This window comes from Triplophysa rosa, linkage group LG23, assembly GCF_024868665.1.
Source record: "Triplophysa rosa linkage group LG23, Trosa_1v2, whole genome shotgun sequence".
In the NCBI taxonomy this organism is placed as follows: domain Eukaryota; kingdom Metazoa; phylum Chordata; class Actinopteri; order Cypriniformes; family Nemacheilidae; genus Triplophysa; species Triplophysa rosa.
Genome location: NC_079912.1, coordinates 10913968 through 10940881, shown reverse-complemented (window position 1 = coordinate 10940881; position 26914 = coordinate 10913968). Strand labels below are relative to the sequence as shown.

The 26914-nt window shown below is 38.1% G+C and overlaps 2 protein-coding genes across 10 annotated transcripts in view; both read left to right on the top strand.

Annotated features, from left to right (window-relative positions):
* Window positions 1-191: 191 nt before the first annotated feature.
* LOC130546762 (uncharacterized) lies at window positions 192-10167 on the top strand. 4 transcript variants are annotated; one of them, XM_057322178.1, is made up of 3 exons: window positions 206-249; window positions 436-494; window positions 6362-10167. In XM_057322178.1, the coding sequence occupies exon 3, from the start codon at window positions 6384-6386 to the stop codon at window positions 7899-7901; it is 1518 nt and encodes a 505-aa protein (XP_057178161.1). In that variant the 5' UTR covers window positions 206-249; window positions 436-494; window positions 6362-6383; the 3' UTR covers window positions 7902-10167. The 4 variants fall into 4 exon arrangements, with proteins under 4 accessions (XP_057178158.1, XP_057178161.1, XP_057178160.1 ...); XM_057322177.1 differs by having other exon boundaries at window positions 227-249; window positions 436-765; XM_057322175.1 differs by lacking the exon at window positions 436-494 and having other exon boundaries at window positions 192-249.
* A 635-nt stretch (window positions 10168-10802) lies between these two features.
* The window catches only part of dlgap1b (discs, large (Drosophila) homolog-associated protein 1b), a 129764-nt gene continuing 113652 nt past the window's right edge, over window positions 10803-26914 (top strand). For 4 of the 6 annotated variants that reach the window (XM_057323210.1, XM_057323212.1, XM_057323208.1 and 1 more), the window contains exon 1: window positions 10803-11049. The gene's annotated coding sequence lies outside the window, so the exon portion shown is untranslated. Of the gene's footprint in view, window positions 11050-18118; window positions 18220-26914 lie in introns of all 6 variants that reach the window. The other 2 variants (XM_057323211.1, XM_057323209.1) reach the window with 1 other exon arrangement.

The following is a 26914-nucleotide window of genomic DNA, read 5'->3' as shown; positions in this document are numbered from 1 at the left end:
TCAGCATGAAAATTGTGAAACAATAATTAATTTGATAATGGTTAAAAATAACAAATAGCCTACAATAAAACGATCATACCATAACAGTTAAACAATGTAGGCTATTCATGTTCAAAACATCACGTTTCTTCTAAATCACATGATCGCCAGAGGGCATTTAAGTAATACACTTCCTGATCTCCTGTCTGCATCTGTAAAGGGTTTACTGGAGAAGCAAATAGTAATGCACGGGTAAAAGCAAATGATAATGTAAGTACGATATACATTTAGCAACTATTGTATTATTGATATTTAAGAGATATATATTATGCTAGCGACTTCTCTGTCCTTAACAAATATGTTTCTAGTCTTGATATCAGCTGGATTTCATTTGATGTTGCTAAAGAGAACTTCAAACTTTTTCAGTAATTAAAAATAACTTATATATCCATTAAGGAGTATTAGTACATCCAGGTTCGTCGCACCCGTGGGGGATAACACCCACACTTTTCCCGGTGAGAGGCTACAACACCCGCACTTTTTCTGCAGTTTTTCCGCTGTTTTGCACAAACGCCTTACAGCAGTCGCTCCTCCGTTTCTCTGGCCGCTCTGTGTCTGCGCTCGCTGCGGCTCGCCCCTCCCTCTCAAACATGACACCGCCTTTGAGTGTGACCGGCTGATGATTGGCTGTTCTGCCTTAAGTCCCGCCTTTCTTGGTGTGTTAGATTTATCGGTCAGCTTGTGCTGAGGAGGCGGGAACTTATGATTTACATCTCCCTTTTCCAGGTACTTTGAATGAGTGTTTATGCTTTCGAGGTTTTTAAATAAGCTTGATATGTGTTTGGGAAGATGTTCTGTTTATGTATTGTTGACATGTCGAGTGTTTTCTGTATTATATTTCGTTTTTTAGACTAATGCTAATTGGGATATTGTTCAGCAGCTATAGCTAAATTCGGTTATGTATGTGGCATGCAATGTATAAAGTAACTGTGATGAAGGCAGGGAATTGACGAGGAGGAGGGACAAATTGTCATTGTTAATTGGTGTATTTATGGGTTTATTGCCAGTGCAATTGATTTTGATATTTTGAGCATTGTTTGTTGATTAGCTGAATACTTTTGTGGATACTTACCTGTTGTGTTTGATTGTACCTGTTGAGGAGAAAAAAGTGAGAAATGATGTCATTGTTTGCATACCTGTTGAAGAACTATGAAAGAAAAGTGTATATTATTTTAATGTTTAAAAACAGTAAATTGTACCATTATTTATACCACCAGAGAAAAAGCTTTGTGTGGGCATTTTTTTATATATCTCCCCTTTTCAAGGCGCAAGTAAGCAAAATTTAGCAGTCTCAGTCACAATCCTGTCAGACCCATGTCACTATATCAAGCTTACCACCGAGTGTGTTTTTATACTTTTATAGTATCACTCATTTAAATGGGAAGCTTTTTATATCTTGTATGTTATAGGCTACCTTTTGTACCCTTCGGTCATTGTATTCATTGTTTTTATTGTTTACAAACAAACCACATCCATCCCCCGCACTTTTGAAAAGCTTGCTATGCCCCTGAGTACATCTACGAGAGGCAGTGTTGGGTAAGTTATTCTCAAAAAGTAATTAATTACTAGTTACTAATTACATATTCAATAGTGTAATTAGATTACTGTACAAATTACTCTCACCAAAAAGTATTTAGTTACTTATTACTAATTACTTTCTATATCTTATATCAACCTTGATTAGTTAAGTGATTCAAAGATAGGCATGAAAGGGCTCTTTTAATTCATTTAAATAAATAATATTAAACTACATAAAGTACTCTTATTAACTGACCAAAGTATTACAAATGTGAGAATTATACATTAAAGCACAGATTTTAAAATTAGACTTTGAATTTTGATGATGTCAATTCCACTATTGCACACACATATATTACACAAAGTATTTAGTTTAATTACATCAAAAGTAACTGTTATTAAATTACAGAAAAAATAAGAGTAATCCCTTACTTTAGTTTTTCAAGGGAAAAGTAATTAAATTACAGTAACTAATTACTTAGTAACTAGTTACACCCAACACTGACGAGAGGTACGTGCGCTATTTGGGGCACAGCGGACTTACTCCTCATGTTGAGTCATTTTGACCCGAAAATAATTTTATTTTACCAAAAAATACTACTTAATGTTATTGCATTGGACTGGAATTTAGTGTCTTTGTTCACAAAGACTATAAAAACGTCTTACAAAAAATGTATTACTTTTGTTGCTTTTTGTGATTTTTTTTCCCAATTTGTTACATTTCTAAATGACCCACCCACTAAAGAGAGATTATAAATCACTGCAACATTATCACCAAATATTGGATTCAATCTTTTTGACAACTTATTTTCTTCCTGGTTTTGCATTTTATTTTCAAACTAATTAATCGTAGACCTCATTAATCTAGGCACCTCAGTTTTTGACTGAAAAAAAGCATTATTTGTGAATAATTTTGGCAATATTTAAAATATGACGTAAATTTACATTGAAATACACTAGTGTGATAAACAGTGGATTTTTCTAAACAAAATGAGTATTTGCAAAATTATACACAAATACTGCATTTTTTAAAGGTGTCATGAATTAAGACATCAATTTTAACCCGAGCTAATCCTATTCAAGGGAACACCCTGTAAGTGTCAGAACTGAAAACGGCCTTGTTACCAGCGAACGGCAGGTCCTGGAATGCACCTATCTACTTTAGCTCAGTTTTTTGTCATACAAACATTCCATGCTTTTCTGTTGTTTTCTGTTGTTCTTTTCCCCCCTGCTTCAGCTCTTATTCTATTTGTAAACATGGCTTGGTAAACTCAACTCAACTCAACTCAACTTTATTTATATAGCGCTTTTACAATTTTCATTGTTACAAAGCAGCTGTACATGAGACACATTGACTACAAGCAAAACAATCAAAGTTGTACCTGCAAAAACAAGAAAAGGTTGAAAACACAGAAGACAGACACACCCACACACAAAACACTCCACACACACAACACGCACACGCACCAACACACACAGACACACAGACACACACACACACACACACACACACACACACACGTACGTACACAGACAAGTACGCACACACACACACGCTCAGTGAGAGCACACATTTAGGATAAAGGAGAGAGAAGCACAGGTCAAATATAACAGATAATAAATTCCTATATGCAATATTAATTAAGTAAAACTTTAAGATTCTAAAGCAGCCCCCCCGGTCAGGCAGATAGTGCAAAAACAGTATGCAAACGGTGGCGAGGAACCCAAAACTCTAATCGAGAAAAAAAACCTCAGGAGAACCCAGGCCCAACCAGGGGATTCCAGTTCCCCTCTGGCAAAAGCTGCTGCCTCTGCACAAGCTCCAGAGAGCTTGCACAACAAGGCTAAATAAAATAAATAAACTTAATAATAAAATAAATTATAGTTTAAGATTATCATTAATAATCTAATAGCATTTGAAATTTTGTGGTGAAGACATGTCAAGAGACCGCGTCCTTCTTTATCCAGCTCTATCATCTCAGCTCTTGTCAGGTCCCCACTTCCCATTCTCCGCTCTACCATCAGGTCAGGCCATGAACTGCATCCTGCTCGCTGTGGTAACCTTGGAACAATGAGACAAGACTGGCTGAGAGTAGAGTACTGTTCTGTACTCTTTGATGCAACAAGTACATCAGTTGTGTTTTTGGTTCCGGTTGATCTAACTAATGCAGCCTAAACCCTCTGAAGATTTATATTATGGAAGAGTAGTGTATGCAAGATTAAAAAGATGCGTCTTTAGTCTAGATTTAAACTGACAGAGTGTGTCTGCCTCCCGGACAGTGCAGGGAAGACTATTCCAAAGTTTAGGCGCTAGATAGGAAAAGGATCTACCACCTGCACTTGATTTTGAAATTCTAGGTATTACCAACTGACAGGACGCCTGAGAGCGTAATGCACGTGAAGGACTGTAATACAAAAGGAGTTCATTCAAGTACTGAGGAGCTAAACCATGTAAGGCTTTATAGGTAATAAGCAAGATTTTAAAGTTAACGCGATGCTTTATAGGTAACCAGTGCAAGGTTGACAGAACCGGGCTAATATGTTCATACTTTTTTGTACGTGTAAGAACTCGAGCTGCCGCGTTTTGGACCAATTGGAGTTTTTGTAATAAGCCTGCAGGGCAACCACCTAACAGTGCATTACAGTAATCTAGTCTTGATGTCATGAATGCATGAATTAACTTCTCTGCATCTGAGATTGACAGCATATGACGTAGTTTAGATATATTCTTAAGATGGAAAAACGCAATTTTACAGGTGTTGGCGACGTGGCTCTCAAATGACAGATTACTATCGAATAGAACGCCAAGATTCTTTGCTGACGACGAGGGTTTTATGGAACATCCGTCAATAGTTAAACAGTATTCTTGGTTGTTACTTATAGCAGTTTTCGGTCCAATAAGTAACACTTCCGTTTTGTCCGAGTTCAGTAATAAAAAGTTGTTACTCATCCAGTTTTTTATATCGACTATGCATTCCATTATTCGATGGAACTGCTGTGTTTCATGAGGCTTCGAGGAAATATAAAGTTGAGTATCATCAGCATAACAGTGAAAGCTAACTCCGTGTCGCTTTATTATATCTCCTAGAGGTAGCATGTATAATGCGAAGAGCAGAGGCCCTAAGACTGAGCCCTGTGGTACACCGTACTGGACTTGCGATTTGCGTGACACCTCATTGTTTATTGCTACAAATTGAAAACGGTCGGATAAATAAGATTTAAACCATTTCAAAGCTATTCCCTTAATGCCGACATAATTTTCGAGTCTATGTAGGAGTGTGCTGTGGTCAATGGTATCGAATGCAGCACTAAGGTCTAGCAGCACCAATAACGAGATACAACCTCGGTCAGACGCCAATAGCAGATCATTTGTAACTCTGATCAAAGCAGTCTCTGTACTGTGACATGCTCTAAATCCAGACTGGAATTCTTCATTGATGTCATTCCTTTGGAGGAAGGAGCATAATTGAGTTGAAACTACTTTTTCCAGAACTTTAGATATGAAAGGTAGATTCGATATAGGCCTGTAGTTCCTTAGTTCTCTAGGGTCGAGTTGGGGTTTTTTGACAAGGGGCCTTATAACAGCCACCTTATATGCTTTAGGCACATGTCCTAATGTCAGAGATGAGTTAATAATACCAAGAAGAGGATCTATAATTTCTGGGAGCATCTCTTTCAGTAGATTTGTAGGTATAGGGTCTAGTATGCATGTTGTTGATTTAGATGATCTAATAATTTTAGACAGCTCATCTTGATCTACGGTATAAAATAATTGCATTTTCTCCTTAAGGGCGCTGTAGTTAGTTTGTTCAGCGGGTTTCACTTCTGATTGCATTGTTATAATTTTTTCTCTAATATCTTGGATTTTATATGTGAAGTAGTTCATAAATTCATCACTGCTATGCTGATATACAGGATCAGAAGTCACTGACGATTTATTTTTTGTTAATTTAGCCACCGTGTTAAATAAAAACCTAGGGTTGTGCTGGTTTTCTTCTATTAGTGATGAAAAGTAGGCGGATCTAGAAGTTTTTAGGGCTTTCCTGTATTTTCGAATACTATCCTTCCATGCTGTACGAAATACCTCTAATTTAGTTTTCTTAAAGTTGCGCTCCATTTTTCGGGCCGCTTTCTTTAGAGCCTGAGTGTGTTCATTATACCACGGTGTGGGGCTGCCATTTTTAATCTTCTTTAAACGTAGTGGAGCAACTTTGTCTAGCGTTGTCTAGAAGGTGGAATTAAAATTTTCAGTGGTAATGTCAAGATCTTCAACGTTATTTCTCATGATTTGAGACAATTCGGGCAGATTATCGAGAAACGCATCTTTGGTAGTTGAAGTTATTGTTCTACTATATTTGTAACAATGAGTTTTATTTGTAGCCGTAGGCCAGTGAAGCAAACATAATACCAGATAATGATCCGAAATGTCTTCACTCTGCTGAAGGATTTTAACGTCGGTATAAACAATTCATACTATGCACTCATTTCCAGGAAACAATGTTTAATTCATGTACTGTATTTGTTAATATTTTGTGTGGATTTCCCTTTGTCAGTAGCTGTCCTATTGAAACTGTAAGGCCCATAGAACCAACCTGTGCTAATGTGTGCATTGCAAATGAAAGTATTGTAGATATTGTTAATCTCAAGAGCAGTGCTGAAAATTCATAGTGCTAGAACTACGGTCCATTTTACACAGTAAAACTAAAAGGAATCTCATTTTCAGATTATGCAAGTATCATAAGAATTAGTTTACAACTGTGTCACTATGCTTGATAAAAAGCAATTGTTTCATTGTTTCATTTAGGTGTGAAGAATTGAATACCCCAATGACAAATGAGCTCAGTACAATTCTTAGAGACAGTAAATCAATAGATGGACCCACTACAAGATATATACTCAACACAAAGAAGATTATTCAGAGTGAATTACTGAAGAAAGAGAGAATTGGAGAAAATGATGATAAAACACCTAATAAGGTCATACTGCTGGTTGGAGAAACAGGAACAGGGAAGACCACTCTCATCAATGCAATGGTCAACTACATCATGGGTGTCAGATGGGAGCACAGAATGTGGCTAGAGATCAGTGAGTGTCTTGATGAGAAGTCTCAGACAACAGCAGTGACAGTTTATGAGGTTTTTGCACGGGACAGTCCATTCTGTCTCACCATTATTGACACACCTGGATTTGGTAACACACAAGGCCGTGAAAAAGACAAACGCATTGCTGAAGCTTTAGAGCAGTTGTTCACATCTGAGGATGGGATTCATGAAATTGATGTTATTTGTCTTGTACTGAAGGCATCTGAGTCCCGACTTCATGAGAGACAACTGTACATTCAGGATGAAATTCTGTCATTGTTTGGTAAGAATTTGGAAGAAAATATCTTAATACTCCTCACAAACTCTCATGCAAATGTCCCCAAAAGATTACTTCATTTTATTAAAGCATCCAAAATTCCATGTGCAAAGGAGAAAGATGGTCACCCTGTTTATTTTACGTTTGACAACTGTCAGAGTGAATGTTATGATGAGGAAGACAGAGAGAGTTACAAATCATCATGGGATCATGGAATTGAAAACTTCAAGCAGTTCTTTGATTATTTGAATGTAATCAACCCAGGACATTTGAATATGACTGCAGATTTGCTTAGTGCCCGAAAACAATTGGATGAAAATGTGGACAAATTGAAGAATAAACCTATAGCTCTAGAAACGCTAAAAAGGAAGATTGAAGATGCCAAACAGAATCTGGGGGAACTAGAAGCATACAGAATAACAATGAACAACTTTGAATATGAAGTTGAGGAGTTCTTTGAAGAAAAAGTCCACATGGAGTCATCATGGTGGCATTTGGCAACCTGCTGCACTGTGTGTGAAGAGAACTGCCATCCAGGATGCTGGTGTTTCACAGATCTCTCATGGTGTAGTGTGATGTCGAAAGGAAACTGCACAGTCTGCACTGGAAAGTGTCATTACACTAAACATGTGAAAGATGATAAAATATATGTTATTGTGAGCAGGAAGGTAACAAAAACAGAGGAAAATATGAAAGAGAAATATGAAAAAGACGTTGGAGAAGAACAGGGTTTGATAAACAAACTGCAGACTAATATCAAGAAGATTGAAGAAGAGATGATCGAGCTTTTGGAAAAGTGTTACCAGTGTTTAGAGAAATTAATGGAAACTTCCTTAAAATCTACCAGCCGGTCTTCTTTCAGACATCTGGACTTCATGATTGAGAAAGTGAAAGAAACTGGAAAACAAGAAAGAGTTCGAAAACTTGAGGAACTTCAAATAAAAGCTCAGGAGGAAAACATGGGACTAATGAGAAGATTTTTATAGAAAACTAAAGGTCCTTAAACATGTATTCTGTTAAATTATGTGCCATAACCAGTGTTGGGTAAGTTACTCTGTAAAAGTAATTAATTACTAGTTACTAATTACACATTCGATAATGTAATTAGATTACTGTACAAGTTACTCTCTTCAAAAAGTATTTAATTACTTATTACTAATTACTTTCTATATCCTACATCAACCTTGATGAGTTAAGTGATTCAAGGATAGACATGAAACGGCTCTTTTAATTCATTCAAATAATTAATATTAAACTACATAAAGTATTATTATTAATTACAAATGTGAGAATTATACATTAAAGCATGGATTTTGAAGTTAGACTTTGAATTTTGATGTAAATTCCTCTTCTGCACACACACATATTACACAAAGTATTTAGTTTAATTACATCAGAAGTAACTAATTAAATTACAGAAAAAATAAGAGTAATCCCTTACTTTACTTTTTCAAGGGAAAAGTAATTAAATTACAGTAACTAATTACTTAGTAACTAGTTACACCCAACACTGGCCATAACCATAAGTTACAAGTTAGATTTGTGTACAAAGAATATTAAAAAAGTGCATGATGCATGGTATGTGGAGTCTGTCAAGAAAATCGATGTCATTTGTCATTTGCATCAATGCATACAAACAATGTTGTAAAAAATGTATGAAAGTAAAAGTTCTATTAAGTAAAATGTTTTTGTTTTATGAAAATATCCTCATATAAAAATATATGTTATATAAAAAGTGTAAAAATGTAACGTGGGTTGATTATTTTACAAGCATTGACTACAATTTGAAGAAATGTATGAACAGAGGGATAAGAAATAGTTTAGTCTTTCATAGATAGTTACAATTTGTATGCATGCACAGCACTGAAAACATACTTATGGCCATTAGGGGTGTCCTCGACTAAGGATGTACTAAGGATTTTTAATTGTCATGTCTTGCCTATAGTCGACTGTTAGTCGAATCACTCACGCGCGTAATCTTCGACTATTCAGGGTCACCCCTAATGGCCATATTTCTGATTTACAGTTTATGTTCGGTCAGTGTAACACTTAACAGTTCAATTTTCAGACCATGCAAATGCAAAAATGAAAAATTGAAACGAAATGACATCTTTTTTCATTTTGTGGGTTACATTGTCAATGGAATATTTTTCATTTTTTATTTTACTTTTACTAAATTGTGACTCAACAAATGATCATTTAAACGAAAGCTTTTTTGTCTTGCCATACGCTGTGGGCTGTACCATTAGCACGGGGTGTGGACTGTCTGGAACTGTTTTATATTACATGGACGGCACAGGCTGATGGTATTTCTCTGTTCCTGTGCTAGTGAGCGGCTCTGGTGGTTACTGGTTGGAGCGGCACTCCGTCATGCCCCAGTGTAAATGTCAAGTTTAAGATTGAACAATTAACCTCTTTTGGAGGTGTATTCATTTGCAGTGATAATCACAATCTACACTGACCAAAATTATAAACGCAACACTTTTGCTCTTGCTCCCATTTTTCATGAGCTGAACTCAAAGATCGAAGACTTTTTCTATGTACACAAAAGGCCTATTTCTTTCAAATATTGTTCACAAAACTGTCTAAATCTGTGTTAGTGAGCACTTCTCCTTTGCCGATATAATCCATCCACCTCACAGGTGTGGCATATCAAGATGCTGATTAGACAGCATGATTATTGCACAGGTGTGCCTTAGGCTGGCCACAATAAAAGGCCACTCTAAAATGTGCAGTTTTATCACACAGCACAATGCCACAGATGTCGCAAGTTTTGAGAGAGCGTGAAATTGGCATGCTGACTGCAGGAATGTCCACCAGAGCTGTTGCCCGTGAATTGAATGTTCATTTCTCTACCATAAGTCATCTCCAAAGGCGTTTCAGAGAATTTGGCAGTACATCCAACCGGCCTCGAAACCGCAGACCACGTATAACCACACCAGCCCAGGACAGCATCTTCACCTCCAAGATCGTCTGAGACCAGCCACTCGGACAGCTGCTGCAACAATCGGTTTGCCTAACCAAAGAATTTCTGCACAAACTGTCAGAAACCATCTCAGGGAAGCTCATCTGCATGCTCGTCATCCTCATCGGGGTCTCGACCTGACTGCAGTTCGTCGTCGCAACCGACTTGAGTGGGCAAATGCTCACATTCGATGGCGTCTGGCACTTTGGAGAGGTGTTCTCTTCACGGATGAATCCCATTGTGCATATTTTTTAACCAAATAACCTAAATCTGTGTAAATGGTTAATATGTGCTGTTTCATTAAAACAGGTATATATTAAAAAATGACATGGCAACACATGTAATTTCAAGTGTTTTTATTTACTGCCCTTTTTATGAACAGAATCATTACTGATCGCAAATTGACCTCTGAGTGTTATGCTTATAAAAATAGTATGTATTCAACTATTCACTTGCTAAAAGTTGATCATCAGCTATATGATTTAATTGTCTGTACCATTATTAAGCCATCCAAAAATGGTAATGCTGATAAAGAGATAGCCCCTGTGTATTACCGGGTTTGACTTGAATGTATACATCTGATGATCTTCAAGAAGTGTGTGTGTTCACCTTAACTTTTTTTGTTTTAACTCGTATAACTTTAATGTTTTGCTTAGTCAATATGTTTCATGTACAGCTGCTTTGTAACAATGAAAATTGTAAAAAGTGCTATATAAATAAAGTTGACTTGACTTGACCATTAGGTCCATAAAGGTGTCAACGCGCACGCGCGTCTGCGTGCGTAAAGTTCCGCGTCCACGCGCAGCACAACCTTGCTACATTTTAAACGTTCAGGTTAATTAAAGAAGAATAGTGACACAAACGCGAATTTTTTGCTAGCTAGAAACGATGGGTACGCTTCGATCCCCTCGTAGTTTTGAGATGCCCCGCTCCGCTGATTCAGTGTGCGTGAGAGAGAGAGAGATGCGGCAGCAGGCTTGTGCAGACGGTGAAGCGCACGGCACAAGAACTCGGCGGTAGGGGGACCTCCTATCCACCAAACACCGGGCTTTAATTCCGTTCACACTGTGAGACCACAGAGTCCAGCACTGAGATTCACGCACCGTTACGGATATATCGCTCTTGCAATCTGATTTCTGGATATTCATCTTCGGCTCGAGGCTCTCCAGGTAAGAAACGCGTTTGCGCTCATCTCAATTTACATACAGTTTTATTCAATCGTTAGACACTGTGCGCTTGCTGACACGATCTCATAAGGATGATCGGCAATAGTGAAATAACTACAGGATATGTCAGTGGTGACCATATGAATGAATACATCACTGTCACGGATCTATTCGGTGAGAAACGGTTGAATTTTCAGCGTGTCACTGCGATCGATCATACAGCTGCGGAGAATCTGGACCTCGCTCAAGTGACCATAAGGAGCGTCAGTGAACTGTTGCTTGCGATGCTGTTTCTCTTTTGTGAGAGCAATGGACGTGTTGTATTAGCTGCACAGCTTGGCTTTGAAGTATTTTGGAGTGTTTTTGTTTGCTGATAAGATCGAGTAGCCTAAAGGAATAAGTTATTACGCTTATCCATTCAAATATAACATATTTAAATATATGTAAATATAAATATATCGCTCTGTTTCGTGAAGTGATATGATAAGTGTATGGCACTTGCACGCGTATGGCATCATATAGCGTTGCGTTGTCGTGCCATATAGCTGCGTTGACAGTCGCGACAGCATGCTGATGCTATGGGGCCAAGCGTTTAGTACACAGCGCAGCGGGCTGGACCATGACGCCAACATCCAGAGCAAAAAAGTGGATCAGTAGACATGTATTGTAAATATAACTGCGTTTTGGGTCGTGTAAGTTAACTCTAGCTAAAATGATTTGCTTTTTATGTTAAGCAACACAGTAATTCAGATACAGCAATTTTGCCAGATCTTAATGAACGAAAATAACTATTTATTTGTATATGCGATGTGCTATGAGTGCCTGCTGGATTGCTTTGGATCTGGATACGTTTTGATGTAATGGTAGATTATATTGCTTTGTGTGGAATTTAGTGCATATGTAATGAAAAAGTGAATGAATACATTTTTCCGTGTGTAGAGAGAGTTCTAAATCATTTATCAGTGCATATTTGGAGCATGGTAAATCAACCCACAAGTATCTATCATCCTAAGATCAACATTGACAGAAACGTCTCAAAAAAGTGTCAAGGTCTTAATTTGTTTTCTCATTTTTAGAGTGTAGTGTATTTCATGTTCATTTCTTTCAAGTGTGTTGACTTCTTACACAGGCATGCACACTGAAACGCACATGCATGTTTTATTATCTCCGTGGGGACAGTCCATTGGCGTAATGAGTTGCATACTGTACAAACTGTATATTTTATCCCCTAACCCAACCCCTAAACCTAAAGATCACAGAAAACTTTTTGCATTTTTAGATTTTCAAAAATGATCATTCTGTACAATTTATAAGCTTTTGTGCCCGTGGGGACCTCAATTTTGGTCCCCACAGTGATACGGGTCCCCATGTGTTGGTGTGCATTCAGGTTTAGGTCCCCACTAACATATAAAAACCAAGTCCACACACACACACGCACAGCTTTTGGGCACTGCTTTAGGGGATTCAAATGGACCAAAGATGTTCGCAGGCAACTTAGGATGTTTCATATTTAAAATCTTTTATTTTTAGGCTCTAAGAGCTAAGCACCTCTCTTCCCTCTTTTCCTTTTTTACTATCTGCCTGTCTGTCTGTTTGGGTGAGTTAGGGTTTGACAGGCTGCCTAGGCTTGCCCTTTTTTCTATACCTTGCTGTGATGCATCAATAATAAATGATTTTCTGATTGGCACATCTCTCTGTGTGGTACATGGCAGTAATGAGACGACGCTTCTATCTTTAAAATAACCCGAAGTTACAAGAGAATGTTTTGCCTTTGTGCATTTTACTATAACTGTGTCAATATAGCTGCAAGAGAGGGAATGATTCCTGCTATAACTACACGCAGAGCTGTTTCATAAAGCGTGTAATAAAACATTCATAAGGATTGTTTGTGACAAGATGCTGGTGTTAAATTCTAAAAGGGAGATACGAAGAGCATTTGTTATGTGATTCTGCCCTAATATTGAAGAAATGTAACTCTGTGGATGTGTTGTCCTGTGTGTGATTGTATTCATTACTCTTCATAGTAGGCCTACCTGAGGCTACATTGCACTGTAGTCTCTATAGCCTCTGCCTTAAGGCAGATTTCATACACTCTCCTCTGCTCAGTAGTGTGCACTTCAGATGTTAGGCCCTTCATCACATCTATAGTGCATACTTCAACCCTAATCTGTGTCCCAATCATCCATTTCAGAACGGCATCAGAAGCGTAGAGCCCTTTAACATAGCTGAGTGACACATTTTAGTCCTATAGAGCCCTTCAGATGAGCTCTGGAGCCACCCAGCCGTTTAAACCGTCTGTTAGGAGTCTTTCTAGATTGCTGTTTTCTCAAAGACACTCCTCTGCTGTTTGTGGAGTTCAGGAGAGAAGCAGGACTGCCCAGGGGAGGTCATCCGAGCACGCACCAGTCTCTTATTTCAGATTGCTGGAAGAGAATTTAGAAAAGGTGGAATAAAGGACAAGTAAGATTTTCAGGGCAACTGGAGAGCAATAGGAAAGTCTTTTTTATGTGAATGTGTACTACACCAACTTCTTCGATGCCTAAACACATCTTCCCCAGGAACTTATGACTAGACTTTTTGCACTATGTTGACTTCTATTCACGTGCATGAGAATGCACAAGACTGGAGATGCACCGCTTGAAAAAAGTGATGTTCTACTGTTTATGCAGGTTCAAATTTTGTCATTATCAATGGAAAAAATCCTTTTACAAACCCAGACAAGCTTCATCACCTGTTGCTTATCTGTTAGAAACATGCTGCACATTTGCATGGAAAGAGGAATGCAGCAAATATTTACAGTGACTTATTTCTGATTGGTTTGTACAGCCTCATTATGGAATGACATCTTTATGTTTTGTTGTTATTATTTATCGTCATAATGAAGAACATAGTCTATTTGTTAAGTTTTATCCTTACGTTGTGTTAGAGCATACGGGCTGTGCAAATATGTGTTTTTTATGCTTCTTTCATGCATTTGTTAGCATTACTGAGAAGACAGACATGCAATGTCTTCAGTGGTCTCAATGGGCGCTAATGAATATAATTACACACACGCACACGCACACACATACACAAACACACACTTACACAGTCCCTGTATACTTTGAGTTTTTCTATGGCATTACTTGACACTGTCAGTCTGATCTGCAGCTACCACAACAGTAATATCATCTCACACACCAAGAAAGAAGGAAAAAAGGACTTCTGGGACGGTGTGTGATTTGGGAATTAAAATGAGAGTGTAAGAGAGAGATGGAGATATCACAAAGGCATGTTTATTTTATAGTTGTGTTTGAAAGTGATTTATTTAGCATGTGAGGTTCAGTCTGTTGCTCAGAGACTTCCTGGAAAACAGTGGATTTTTTATTCTAAATCTTTCTGTCACCTCTGTGGCTTTTTCTTTATTTTGTGCTGCTAATGATTTAAAAGTTGTGTGAATGTGTGTGCTAGAAAATGTGCATTATGTATCGCACAGTTTTTGTTAATAATGGTCGTGTTTGTCTTGGGGGTTGAAATAATTACACCGAAGACAAAAATTCACGTTTTGTTTGAAAATTAGAAGCTTGTTTTTATTTTCACCATTGTATGTTTGAAATATTTTTGCACTGAAATGTTTAAAGATAAATGTGAAAATGTTTGTAGAGAGTGTTGAGGGGATTAACCATATGCAATGTTTTATTATTATTTAATTAGTACTAGTACTAACACATTTTTTATTTTGAGAAGCAAGTTTATTTTCTTAAAGTCCACAATGCAAAACAGTGAACACCTATAAAGCTTGTAAAAAAATTAAGAGATCATTTCAAAATAATGAATAGGTATGTGTTAGGTAAAATGATCATTTTTGTTTCATTCTGTGAACTACTAACAATATTTCTCCCAAATTTCAAATAAAATATTTGTATTTGCAAAAGGTGAAAACTGGAGAACCATTCAAAACAACAGAAAAGATGCTCTGTATTTTTTCAAACCTCAAATACTGCAAAGAAAACAAGTTCATATTCACTTTTAAGCAATGCAACAGTGATGTTTGTACATGTATTTAGGAAAAGTTTTAAACCTACTTTTTATGTGATCATTTTTATCACAGTTTTCATGTGTCTTGTCATGCTGTCTTTGACATTTCTGTTGGATGACTTTGTTACGGTCCGTGAAACGCTTCACAATTCAATTTTCAGACCATACAATGCAAATATGAAATCTCAAGTTTAAGTTTGAACAATTTACCTTTTTTGGAGGTTGTGACAAGCAGAGCGGGACGAGGGCCACGAGGGAACGGCGCGAGGCCGGTGGCGCGAGTGATAATGAGCGTCAGATGCGCGTTGCACCGGTTTCGCATCTCTCACGGAGGAGCGCCGGAAGCATAAAAGGAGGAGTGACAGCAGTGAAGGTCGAGAGAGAACCTGGGGCCTCATTTATCAAAAATGCGTAGAAAAGGTTCAATATTTTGTAGTACGAATGAAATTTAGAATGTGTGTAAGTACAAAAAAATCTGTATTTATCGCACGCACTTCTTACGCACATGAGTAAGCAATCATTGTTGATAAATCCCACATGTGCGCAAGTACCATGCTCGTTCACGTTCACGGTCATTAGCATTCGGAAACGCCTCCAATTTCGCTGTCGTCATTTGTTGAGTCACAATTTAGAAAAAGTAAAATGAAAAAAAGGACAATAATCCATTAACAAAGTAACCCCCAAAAATGATTAAAAACTGACATTTTTTTCATTTTTGCATTTGCATTGTATGGTCTGAAAATTGAATTGTGAAGCGGTACACGGACCTGTCACTCCTGAGGTTTGATTTTGTTAAAATTCAACAGACACTGGACTGGAATGGACATCTAGAAATGCTGATTAAATGAAAATTTGTAATGCTCTCTTAATTTTTTCCGTGGCTGTATATGTGGCACCAGTAATGCAGAATTGCTGAACAGGCAGCATTATCCAATCACAGGAAAGCAAGCGACAGAATATTAAAGGGAAGGAAGGAAGTGACAGCATATTAAAGATGGCACACTGATGCTGATTAGCTCAAAAGTTATTTCAGCTGAATCAACTCTCTTCAGTTCTACTCCGCTCAGCTGTTCATGTGTATGAAAGAGAGAGATGGCATATAATTGTCAGTTTGTAAATTGCTGCTGTGCATCTCTGTGAATATTTGTCGTTGTGTGTGGATGCTGCAGACGGTTCGACAGTTTTGTGGGTCGACAGCCTAATAATTCCAACAACCTCCCGAGGTGTTTTTCTGTGCAGGGAGTGGGAAAGTACAGTTCATGTGAGATTTATGAAAAAGAAGCATTGAATAATTGATGAAGTGGAGGTGCTCTTTCCTGGCTTGTTCTTCTGTAACCCTGTGAGAACTGCAAGCTCTTAATGCCTTAAAGCACATTATAACAGGTTGCGTGTGAAACAGGACAGAAACAACACATAGGGTCAGAGTTATAAAAGCAGCATGCATGTAAGGTCAACTGTCTCAATTGAATTTACAGTTTTTGCCCATGGTTGATTTAAAAACAGGCTAAATATCCTATAGATTAAAACAAGGACCCATGCATATTTTAGTCACAATATCAGATTTTTTCACGTTTGTCGTGGCAAAAAATATTTACAAGAATGATATTAGTGCGACGGTATTACATAAAAAATACATAATAATTCTATCAATCACATTAATCTTCAATTTTGTCTGTTGTTTTGTTTTCTTATTTTTTGGTATTAGAGAGGCAAAGAGAGAGTTGACTCCTAAGGCAAATAATTTGTACCGGTTGAAAACCTCCCATCAAGTATGATCACGTCAACCAGATACAGCACTGATTTATTCATGGTATTATTATGTGTATCAATAAAACACTATCTTTAATTATGGTTATTAATATGCCTATTATTGTCTATTACTGGTATGTGCCTTAATTTTCAAGTAATCCCAAAGACCTTCCCTGCATCCAAAATTGCCTACTTCTATACTATAGTGTAAGAAAATAAGAATGCAAAATTATACTTTTCAGAGACAGCGTTGTTGTTGTTAGTACAGCATAGGCAAATTGTCACATGACATCAAAAATGTGGTGAACATTGTTTTTCTAGAAGGTATCAATACTGCACCCAAACTTATCACTTAAGAAGTAGGTATATCATTTGCTTCCGTATTTATTGTCATCATATAGATCATCTTATCTAATCGCTAATGTAACAGGGATATAATAAAACGACTAAGTGTTCTGGTTATTTCTGGGGTCACCTGGGTTGAATTGCATTATGTCCAAGCAAAATTTAGGCCACTGAAAGATGTTGCTATTGGTCAATGTGTCCTACTCTACTGCGATTGGTTAGATGGGGTCTGTGTCATCTCAATTTCATCCTCTGTTTTTTTGACATGACGTTTGGGTAGCACTCATTTTTATCCCATGCACACACTCCAACTAAAGCGCAGAGATTTGTGTAAACCCTCGTTAGTAGGGATAATCTGCACTACACATGCTGGAAGAGGATGGGAAGTGGCAGTGTGTGTGTGACAGTATTTAAAGATCTATCCCAGCTTAATACAAGCATACTGTATACACACACGACATTTATAATTTGAGGACTTATATTTGTCAGGGAGTGTGGTGGACAGAACCCAAGTGCAGACATCAGTGAAGGGGTTAACAGAAATATTTATTAAAATGTCAAACCAAAACCCACGATGGGGGAACAAACACGATAACGAAAGACTTTTTCAAAAAGGTAAACAAAAATTTCCCACTCGGGAGCAAAACAAGAACTAAAGTAAAAACAAACAAAACTCACTCTACAGGACAAGGCGGGGCAAGGCAAGGTCAAGGTCAACTGGCCAGGGACTAACATGAACAGGGTACGAAGAACGGATCGACAAGGGACAAGGAGAAACTGGGGCTATAAATAGGGGACACTAACGAGGGATGATTACACAGGGAGCGTGATGGGCAGGTGACTGGGATCATACACTAAGGGGAAGCTAACGAGGGAATGAGGGGGCGGGACTTAGAGACGAGACACCGGAGAGAACGCACATTATGTCGAGGCCGACAATAATATGTTTCTCTCCACACAGAACAAGAGGCTCTGCCATGGTTCTGCCACAAGACCAAGAAAGACATGACAAGAAGAGGCAGAACCATGACAATATTTGCTTCTGTATAAGCTAATGAAACGGTAAGCAAAACCAAGTGCCATGATGCCAAGGGTGTTCTGGATGGTTGCCAGGGCGTTGCTATGCAGTGCTTTCTTCAGTGTTAATATGAGGGTTTTCATTTTTTTTAATGCATTTCATCATTAAAGCAAAAACAATCACTTATAAGTTACATCACTTTCAAAAATTTAAGGCACATGACCATGACGGTTGCTAGAACATGCAATAGACTAACATGAATATCTCTATAAATATTTATATGAATTATTATTGGGAAATGAATATGGACGTTTGTTAAAATCTCTAATCCCAAACATGAGCAATACTAAGTTATATTTGCTTTTTATGGGGCTGTGAACGATGAAATGTGTGGATGCTGTATGTCTAGGTATAGCTCTGAAACACAGGAAAACTCGTCTCTTGATACTGATAAACGTTTACCTCATGCTGTGATGTTTACAAGAATCCCTCACGCCCTCTCACTCTCTTTGCACTTTTGTTTTCCTACAGATTCCCAGGTGAAAAGACAAACGTAGTCTGTTGCTGACAGCCACAGTGTTTTAAAACACAAAGCATTGTAAATGATCTAACATACGTATGGGTTCGTGTTTTGGTTTCCTATAGTCATAACCTGTTTGATCTACTATCTCACACAGATGAAGCTCTAGTGCCTTCATTCATTCTTCAGCAGCGGACACTGGAACCAGCGGCATTCAGAGCTCAAGCTCCGTCCATCTGACACAGACAATGAATATAAACATTAAATGTTTCTTTAACTAGCATTCACATTAAAGTGCAGAGAAAGAGAGAGAGAGAGTGCTGGTTATAGACTACATTTAATAAGGGAACGTTTTGTGTAGAGTGGAGAACGTGTGGAGGGACTGATGTAGATGCAAAATCCTACAGATTTGTGGTTTAGAGGCACGCTGAGTCTGACAAATTTAATTTCACAGGCTGCAGAGCACACTAGCATGCACACTCTTATACACAGACAGCAGGCGTAGTGACATTTACATGGTCTCTTCTAGCATGGGTAGTCACAGCAGTCACAGAAACCAGCTAATTCAAGCGCAACATCAGAGAAAAAGGTCCTATAAAAATTTGTGGCACCTAGTGGTGAGGTTGCGAATTGCAACCAACGACTCACTCCACCCCTCCCTTACGAAGCACTACAGTGGCTGACACAGGACAAAGATTTCGTCACGTTTTCGCTTCTTTGCCGAAGGAGATAACGTATTTATGAAATGCGCTCTGTTGAGCAGTTTGTCCGTTTAGGGCTACTGTAGAAACAACATGGTGAATTCCTTGCAAGGGGACCCGCGGTGTATGTAGATAGAAATAGCTCATTCTAAGGCAATAAAAACATAACACTTCATTCTGTAAGGTCTTTATACACCTCTGAAGACATAGTTAGGTATCAAAATTGCACATGGGACCTTTAAAGTAGAGCAAGAGACCAGTAAAAACATGCTATGTATTAGATAGCAAACAAGTTGCATCAATCAGTATTCATTATTACATTTTGAATCCTGCGAATGTCTTCGATAAGTCAATTTAAGATTTTTAGAATTGAATCTTGAATGTCTTAAAAAGTGTAAAGGTAACAAAAACTGTTAATGTCAAAACGTTACACAGAACATTAATAATTTTCCATTGGCCCAGAATGTTTGAATGTTTCTATTCTGCACTTAAAAGCTACATTTTTTTACCTAAAACGTCTAAATTTCCAAAAAAACTATACAAAAATGAGTACACCTGAGGCTGAAGTTATCTCCAAGTCTAAAATCTGTACATTAAGCAAGCTAATTTCAACAACTTCTTCCCCAGAATATGTAAGGAATGTTAAATTCCTTTCAAGTTAAAAATGAGCCATGAATGTACGTTTCATATAATCTCTATGAACCCCCTGTAGTTCCTTTACACACCTTTTTTGGAAAACTCTGGTGTTATACCTATAAACTGATCTAGACTGGAGCTCACAGTAGTAGGTGGTGTTTACATTAGCCTGTTGACGTACGAAAACGCCGTTTAAAAGGAAAACGATCCTCTTTATATTGCCGTTTCCACATGCATTTTAGCATTTATTCATGCTTTTTGCACTTTACAATAAGTCACCTTACAGTTGAATGATTTTCATAGTATTTCCATAGTACTTCGAAGAATACTATAGTGTTTACATGGTACATGGAAAACTATAGTAATACCATGTTAGTTTTTCTACTGTTGATTTTACATGTACTTCCTTTGTGTTGTGGATTACTCACAGCTCTCTCAGTCTGGCATTCGCTCTTTCACTCTCACACACCAGTTTATTCTCTAGCTAATAAAATTCTTCTACCTCAAAGACGAGTGTTAACATATGGCGAAGAAAATGTGCGATCATAAATCCTTGTGGTGCCAAACACTAAATGATTTAAATCTGTTAAATTTGGAAGCCAGTTTCCTACTTGTGTGGATAAAAAAGGCATCTTTAAAGTTAGCACAGTCTGGCCACAAGTCTTGGTTACATCCCAAGACTAGATTAGAATCTCCTGAAGGAAATGCAAGTGCTTGATAGGCAGCAAAGGAATCTCAGGTTAGGAATTAGGATGTAGTTCTGCTTAAATTAAATGCTAATGTTTTATAAATCAACAAGGAGTGCTGCTTCAGTGCCACCTTTGCTGTGCAATGCTGGCTATATGGTTACATAGATTTAGTTACATTGCAATTTAGTATGCAAATAAATACAACAAAGGAGGCCAATGTTTTTCCAATTTAAAGGTCCATTGTGTCATTTTTTAGAGGATCTATTGAAAGAAATGCAATATAATATACATAACTATGTCTTCAGAGGTGTATAAAGACCTTACATAATGAAGTGTTATGTTTTTACTACCTTAGAATGAGCTATTTCTATCTACATACACCGCGGGTCCCCTTACATTGAATTCACCATGTTGTTTCTACAGTAGCCCTAAACGGACAAACTGCTCTACAGAGCGCATTTTGTAAATACGTTATTACCTTTGGAAAAGAAGCGAAAACGTGACGACATCTTAGTCCTCTGTCAACCACCGTAGTGCTCTCACAGGGGTGGAGTGAGCTGTTGGTTGCAATTCGCAACCTCACCACTAGATGCGGCTAGATTTCATACACTGGACCTTTAAAATATGTAAAGCACACCTAAAACTGGAATTATTCACAAAACAAAGTCTGAATTGAATACATGAAATGGTTTGAGTGCTGCCATGCGAGCACTATAAAAATGTAAAATATATTTCATAAAGGCTGACATGTGACATGCTTAGACTATTGAAAAATATCTGTGTTTGCAATTCTGTCTGCCATTTTTGGTTCTGAGTGTCGACCGTCTCTGTCTCTCTCAATCTCCCTAGTGCTATTACCACAACGCAATAATGTGTTCATTTCAGAATGGGGCATGAGAGGCTCATCAGCTCGTGTCTATGTGTGCCTATGTGTGTTTATAAAAATTGTAAGAAGTAAAATATCAGCAAGATCAAAGAGGTGAAAACTACATTATAGAGGTTTGAAAGTTGAATGCGAATCGCACAGTTTTGTCATGTCTTAACCCTTAAAAGTCTCCCTTCTCCTCTTTTCTTCCTGTGTTCCTTCCTCCGAATAGTGGATTATTAATTGTGTGTGTGTTTTAGCAGGTCTCTGTGAGTTATATTAAGGTGGTAACATAGTCAGCCAATCAGCAAACTGTATTATATCTACGACAGCCAGAGCACTGGGGAGACTTGTGTCTGACAGATGGCTATGTTGTGTGCGTGTGCGTTCACACGTTGCTTGTGTCAGGGAATGAGTTGCTCCATATTTGTTAGCTTGATGTATGTTAACATATTTGGTTTGTTTGTGTTGACATAATTGTGTTTGCACAGTATCCTCCTGTCACAAACAAATAGTGCAGTTTGTGCATGTGACTGGAAATGCATAGTGTACGTGTGTGTGTGTTTGTTTTTGGCTGCAATTCCTCAATTGCCAGGCGGTCTGTGTGTAAAGGCTATATCACCGTGTGTTTTTGTCGAGGGTGAGTAGCTGTTGACCGCCTTGCTCTCTGCACATCCCAGCGGGACACAGCATCTGCCCTGCACACACACCAGCCAGTCAACAGATCAGAAAATATACCATAGAGCATGAATAGTGACAGTTACACAATCTTGATCATTTCCATCTCCAAGAATAAATGCAGCAAATTGATCTACGTCATGAAAGAGCAGAATAATCTTCTTCTGGTTTCTTTCAAGTTTTATTTGAACCTGATATTATCAGATATTCACACTTTGGTATCTTGGCTAATCTGAGCACAGTTTGTGAAATTGTTTAGATTGACAGGTGGATGCTTTGTTGGTGGATGCATACAGTTGAATTCATCTTTGATCACATGCAAATTCCTGCAGATTGTAGTCGTTGCATAAAGAGAGCATCTCTCTCTCTCTCTCTCCCTCCCTCCCTCTCTCTCTCTCTCTCTCTCTCTTGATATTATTTACAAGTATTTCCCCTATATAATATGTGTATTTGCAATTAAAATAAAATCATTTAATCAAGTATTGACCATTAATGAGCACTGAAACACTGTCTAAGGAATGCAGCATCCAATGCATGAAATTAAATCTTAAGACACGTTTCTTTGTATTGCGTTCTTGCTGTTTTAAGGCCAGTCAATGGTCTTTTTGAAATTTCATGGCCATGGTCTCTTTAAGTAACTGATGAAACCTGATGTCATGTGCAGGGCTGAGAGACTGAGAGGGACAAACTGATAACAGTTTCTCTACAGCTCCTGACACACTGACTCCTCCTGAGTGACAATTATGCGGTGATGACTCAATGCCTCCAAGAAGACTTTTTTCTTCTTCTTTTGTCATCTGTTATTATTTATTCTTCTTTGCTCTCAAAGAAGAGTTACCCCTAGGCCAACAGATGTGTCTTTGTCAGCACACACACACAAGTGTTAAGAGATAATCACATCGCTCTCCTTATATTCTCTCTACACGTAAATCAATTCAACATTAGTGATTCAGTTAGAAAGAGAGAGAGTAGATAAAGATGCTTAATGTAGTATCGTATAGGTTGCAAGTTGTGAGCTCAGACACTGTGTTTGTAACATTTACCTGCAGTTCTAGAAAGAGAGAAAGATTCCAGCAGAAGCCAGCCTGGCGCAGCCGATACACTTGGAATGGATTAATGAACAAGAGTTAATCCATTTGTAATCTTGTTTATAAAGAAGGGGTGACTGCAGCGCGCTGGGCTATAAACCAGCGTGAAGACATTTTCAGGTCAGTGTCTTGTGCTGATTACTGACTCTTTCTGTTCAGTGGTTGCACATACACCGCTGCTTTACCCAGAATGCTCAGCATGAGGGAAGCCGCTGAACGGGAAGGTTTGGATTAGATTCAGTTTTAATATCCTGCCTGGGAAACGACAAATGGTCTTTTTATTCTTTCGTTCTTTGGTTTATTTCAGTTTTATAGCACCATTTTATTCGTTAGATGGCTTATTGTGGATTCAATCAGATAAGTGAGACTCAATTTTCATAAATGTGTGCTAATGAAGACACTTCTGTGTGTCACAGCTGTGCTGGAGCGAATATGCTCCCAACATGTCTTTCCTGTGATGAGTGTCAATTCCATGTTCTCCTCTCTGTCTTATAATGTTCTGTACAGACTTCTACATTTGAAATAGCATGCTACTTCTCTTATAGTATACTGCAGAAGTAGCAAGAAATATATGTAGTTTACAATATGCAACCAAATTGTCTGTATGCATGGAATACCGTACGACACTGTGCAGGATGCTATATCCCACAATGCACTTGAGTTGACCTTTTCTGTTACAAACAACTATCATCCAATATATGGTTATTATATTTGATTATGTGTGATCACTGAAGACTAATAAATTCAATATTTAATATATATCATTTTATACAGGTGCTGGTCATATAATTAGAATATCATCAAAAAGTTGATTTATTTCACTAATTCCATTCAAAAAGTGAAACTTGTATATTATATTCATTCATTACACACAGACTGATATATTTCAAATGTTTATTTCTTTTAATTTGATGATTATAACTGACAACTAATGAAAATCCCAAATTCAGTATCTCAGAAAATTAGAATATTACTTAAGACCAATACAAAGAAAGGATTTTTAGAAATCTTGGCCAACTGAAAAGTATGAACATGAAAAGTATGAGCATGTACAGCACTCAATACTTAGTTGGGGCTCCTTTTGCCTGAATTACTGCAGCAATGCGGCGTGGCATGGAGTCGATCAGTCTGTGGCACTGCTCAGGTGTTATGAGAGCCCAGGTTGCTCTGATAGTGGCCTTCAGCTCTTCTGCATTGTTGGGTCTGGCATATCGCATCTTCCTCTTCACAATACCCCATAGATTTTCTATGGGGTTAAGGTCAGGCGAGTTTGCTGGCCAATTAAGAACAGGGATACCATGGTCCTTAAACCAGGTACTGGTAGCTTTGGCACTGTGTGCAGGTGCCAAGTCCTGTTGGAAAATGAAATCTGCATCTCCATAAAGTTGGTCAGCAGCAGGAAGCATCAGAAGCGTCTCGCCTGGGCTAAAGACAAAAAGGACTGGACTGCTGCTGAGTGGTCCAAAGTTATGTTCTCTGATGAAAGTAAATTTTGCATTTCCTTTGGAAATCAGGGTCCCAGAGTCTGGAGGAAGAGAGGAGAGGCACAGAATCCACGTTGCTTGAGGTCCAGTGTAAAGTTTCCACAGTCAGTGATGGTTTGGGGTGCCATGTCATCTGCTGGTGTTGGTCCACTGTGTTTTCTGAGGTCCAAGGTCAACGCAGCCGTATACCAGGAAGTTTTAGAGCACTTCATGCTTCCTGCTGCTGACCAACTTTGTGGAGATGCAGATTTCATTTTCCAACAGGACTTGGCACCTGCACACAGTGCCAAAGCTACCAGTACCTGGTTTAAGGACCATGGTATCCCTGTTCTTAATTGGCCAGCAAACTCGCCTGACCTTAACCCCATAGAAATCTATGGGGTATTGTGAAGAGGAAGATGCGATATGCCAGACCCAACAATGCAGAAGAGCTGAAGGCCACTGTCAGAGCAACCTGGGCTCTCATAAGACCTGAGCAGTGCCACAGACTGATCCACTCCATGCCACGCCGCATTGCTGCAGTAATTCAGGCAAAAGGAGCCCCAACTAAGTATTGAGTGCTGTACATGCTCATACTTTTCATGTTCATACTTTTCAGTTGGCCAAGATTTCTAAAAATCCTTTCTTTTTATTGGTCTTAAGTAATATTCTAATTTTCTGAGATACTGAATTTGGGATTTTCATTAGTTGTCAGTTATAATCATCAAATTAAAAGAAATAAACATTTGAAATATATCAGTCTGTGTGTAATGAATGAATATAATATACAAGTTTGGCATAAACTTGCTGAAGATCGGGGATGGAAGCGAAAGTGTTCCCGGTGGAAGTGTGCTGCAGGGGCTTTGTTTCCAATTCCACTACAAGACTGCTTAAGGAAGTGGGGATCAGAGGACAGGCCCAACGGATGGTAGTCAAAGAACTTGCCACTGTTGCTGAGAGAAGCAGCCACTGGCTGTGGTTGAAACGGAAGGACACAAAATGGGCTGCCAAATGACCACGTAATAAAATTGTGTTGTAATGTTATGCCATACGGAACCGGGGGCACTGAGCATGCATTAACGGTGCCAGTGGGGTTAGATGTGATGAAAGTGGGATCGGACACACAACTCATGAGATGTCTCTCTGATAATAGCAAGGAAAGGTAAGTATAAATATGCTATGTATTTCTATAATCATATATCCCCTAAACACAGAGGATGCCTACCCGACGAACCCAGTGAAACCTCAGACCTCCTTTCCTCTATTCATATTCTTGACTGCTCCCCCGTCATGCATAAGGCGTGGAAAATGTCCTATTGGGCAATTCAACTGTGCTGAAATAGTGGGATTATAACACCTAGTCCTATTAAGCGAATCTGATTTGGATAAATTTAGATGAATTGAATAAATTATGAAATGTAAATATACATAAATGTAAATCTATTTATAATAACAATTTAATTTAATCACATTTTTATTTGAATTTCATTTTTTTCGAATTTCAACATTCATTTCATTACCTTATATACTGAAGTTATCAAATAACTTCATTATTTATTAATTATTCAGTCTTTTTTTTAGTTTTTAAAATTCACAGACCTGTTACTCCCTTGCAGCCCCGTGCTCTATGTTGCCAAGTCCCTGCCTATGTTTGGTGTGTTTGGCAATGTTGATTTCTAAGCACGTATTTATTTAATAAAATGACACCCCGTGACTCATAAATGTTGCATACTGATACAAACACACACACACGCGACGCACGCACGCACGCACGCACACACACACACACACGCACACAAACAGTCTGTAACCTTTCCACTCGTGATCTTCAATAATCAGCATGCTTAAGGTCGGACTAAAGGTCACACTTAAGCCTCTAAAAGATCACACATGAGGACACTTATGAAGATCACACAATGCTGTTAACCATTTAACATACTGTATATACAGTATGTGTGTGTGTGTACAATATATGAATATTATGTTAAAAATGCACATACTGTGGTTCTTTTAAAAGCATTGTTCAGTTTGAGCATCTGCCATGTCAACTACTGGCTTAAGCAATGGTGTGAGTTTGGGGGCGGTGCTAAGCAATGAAA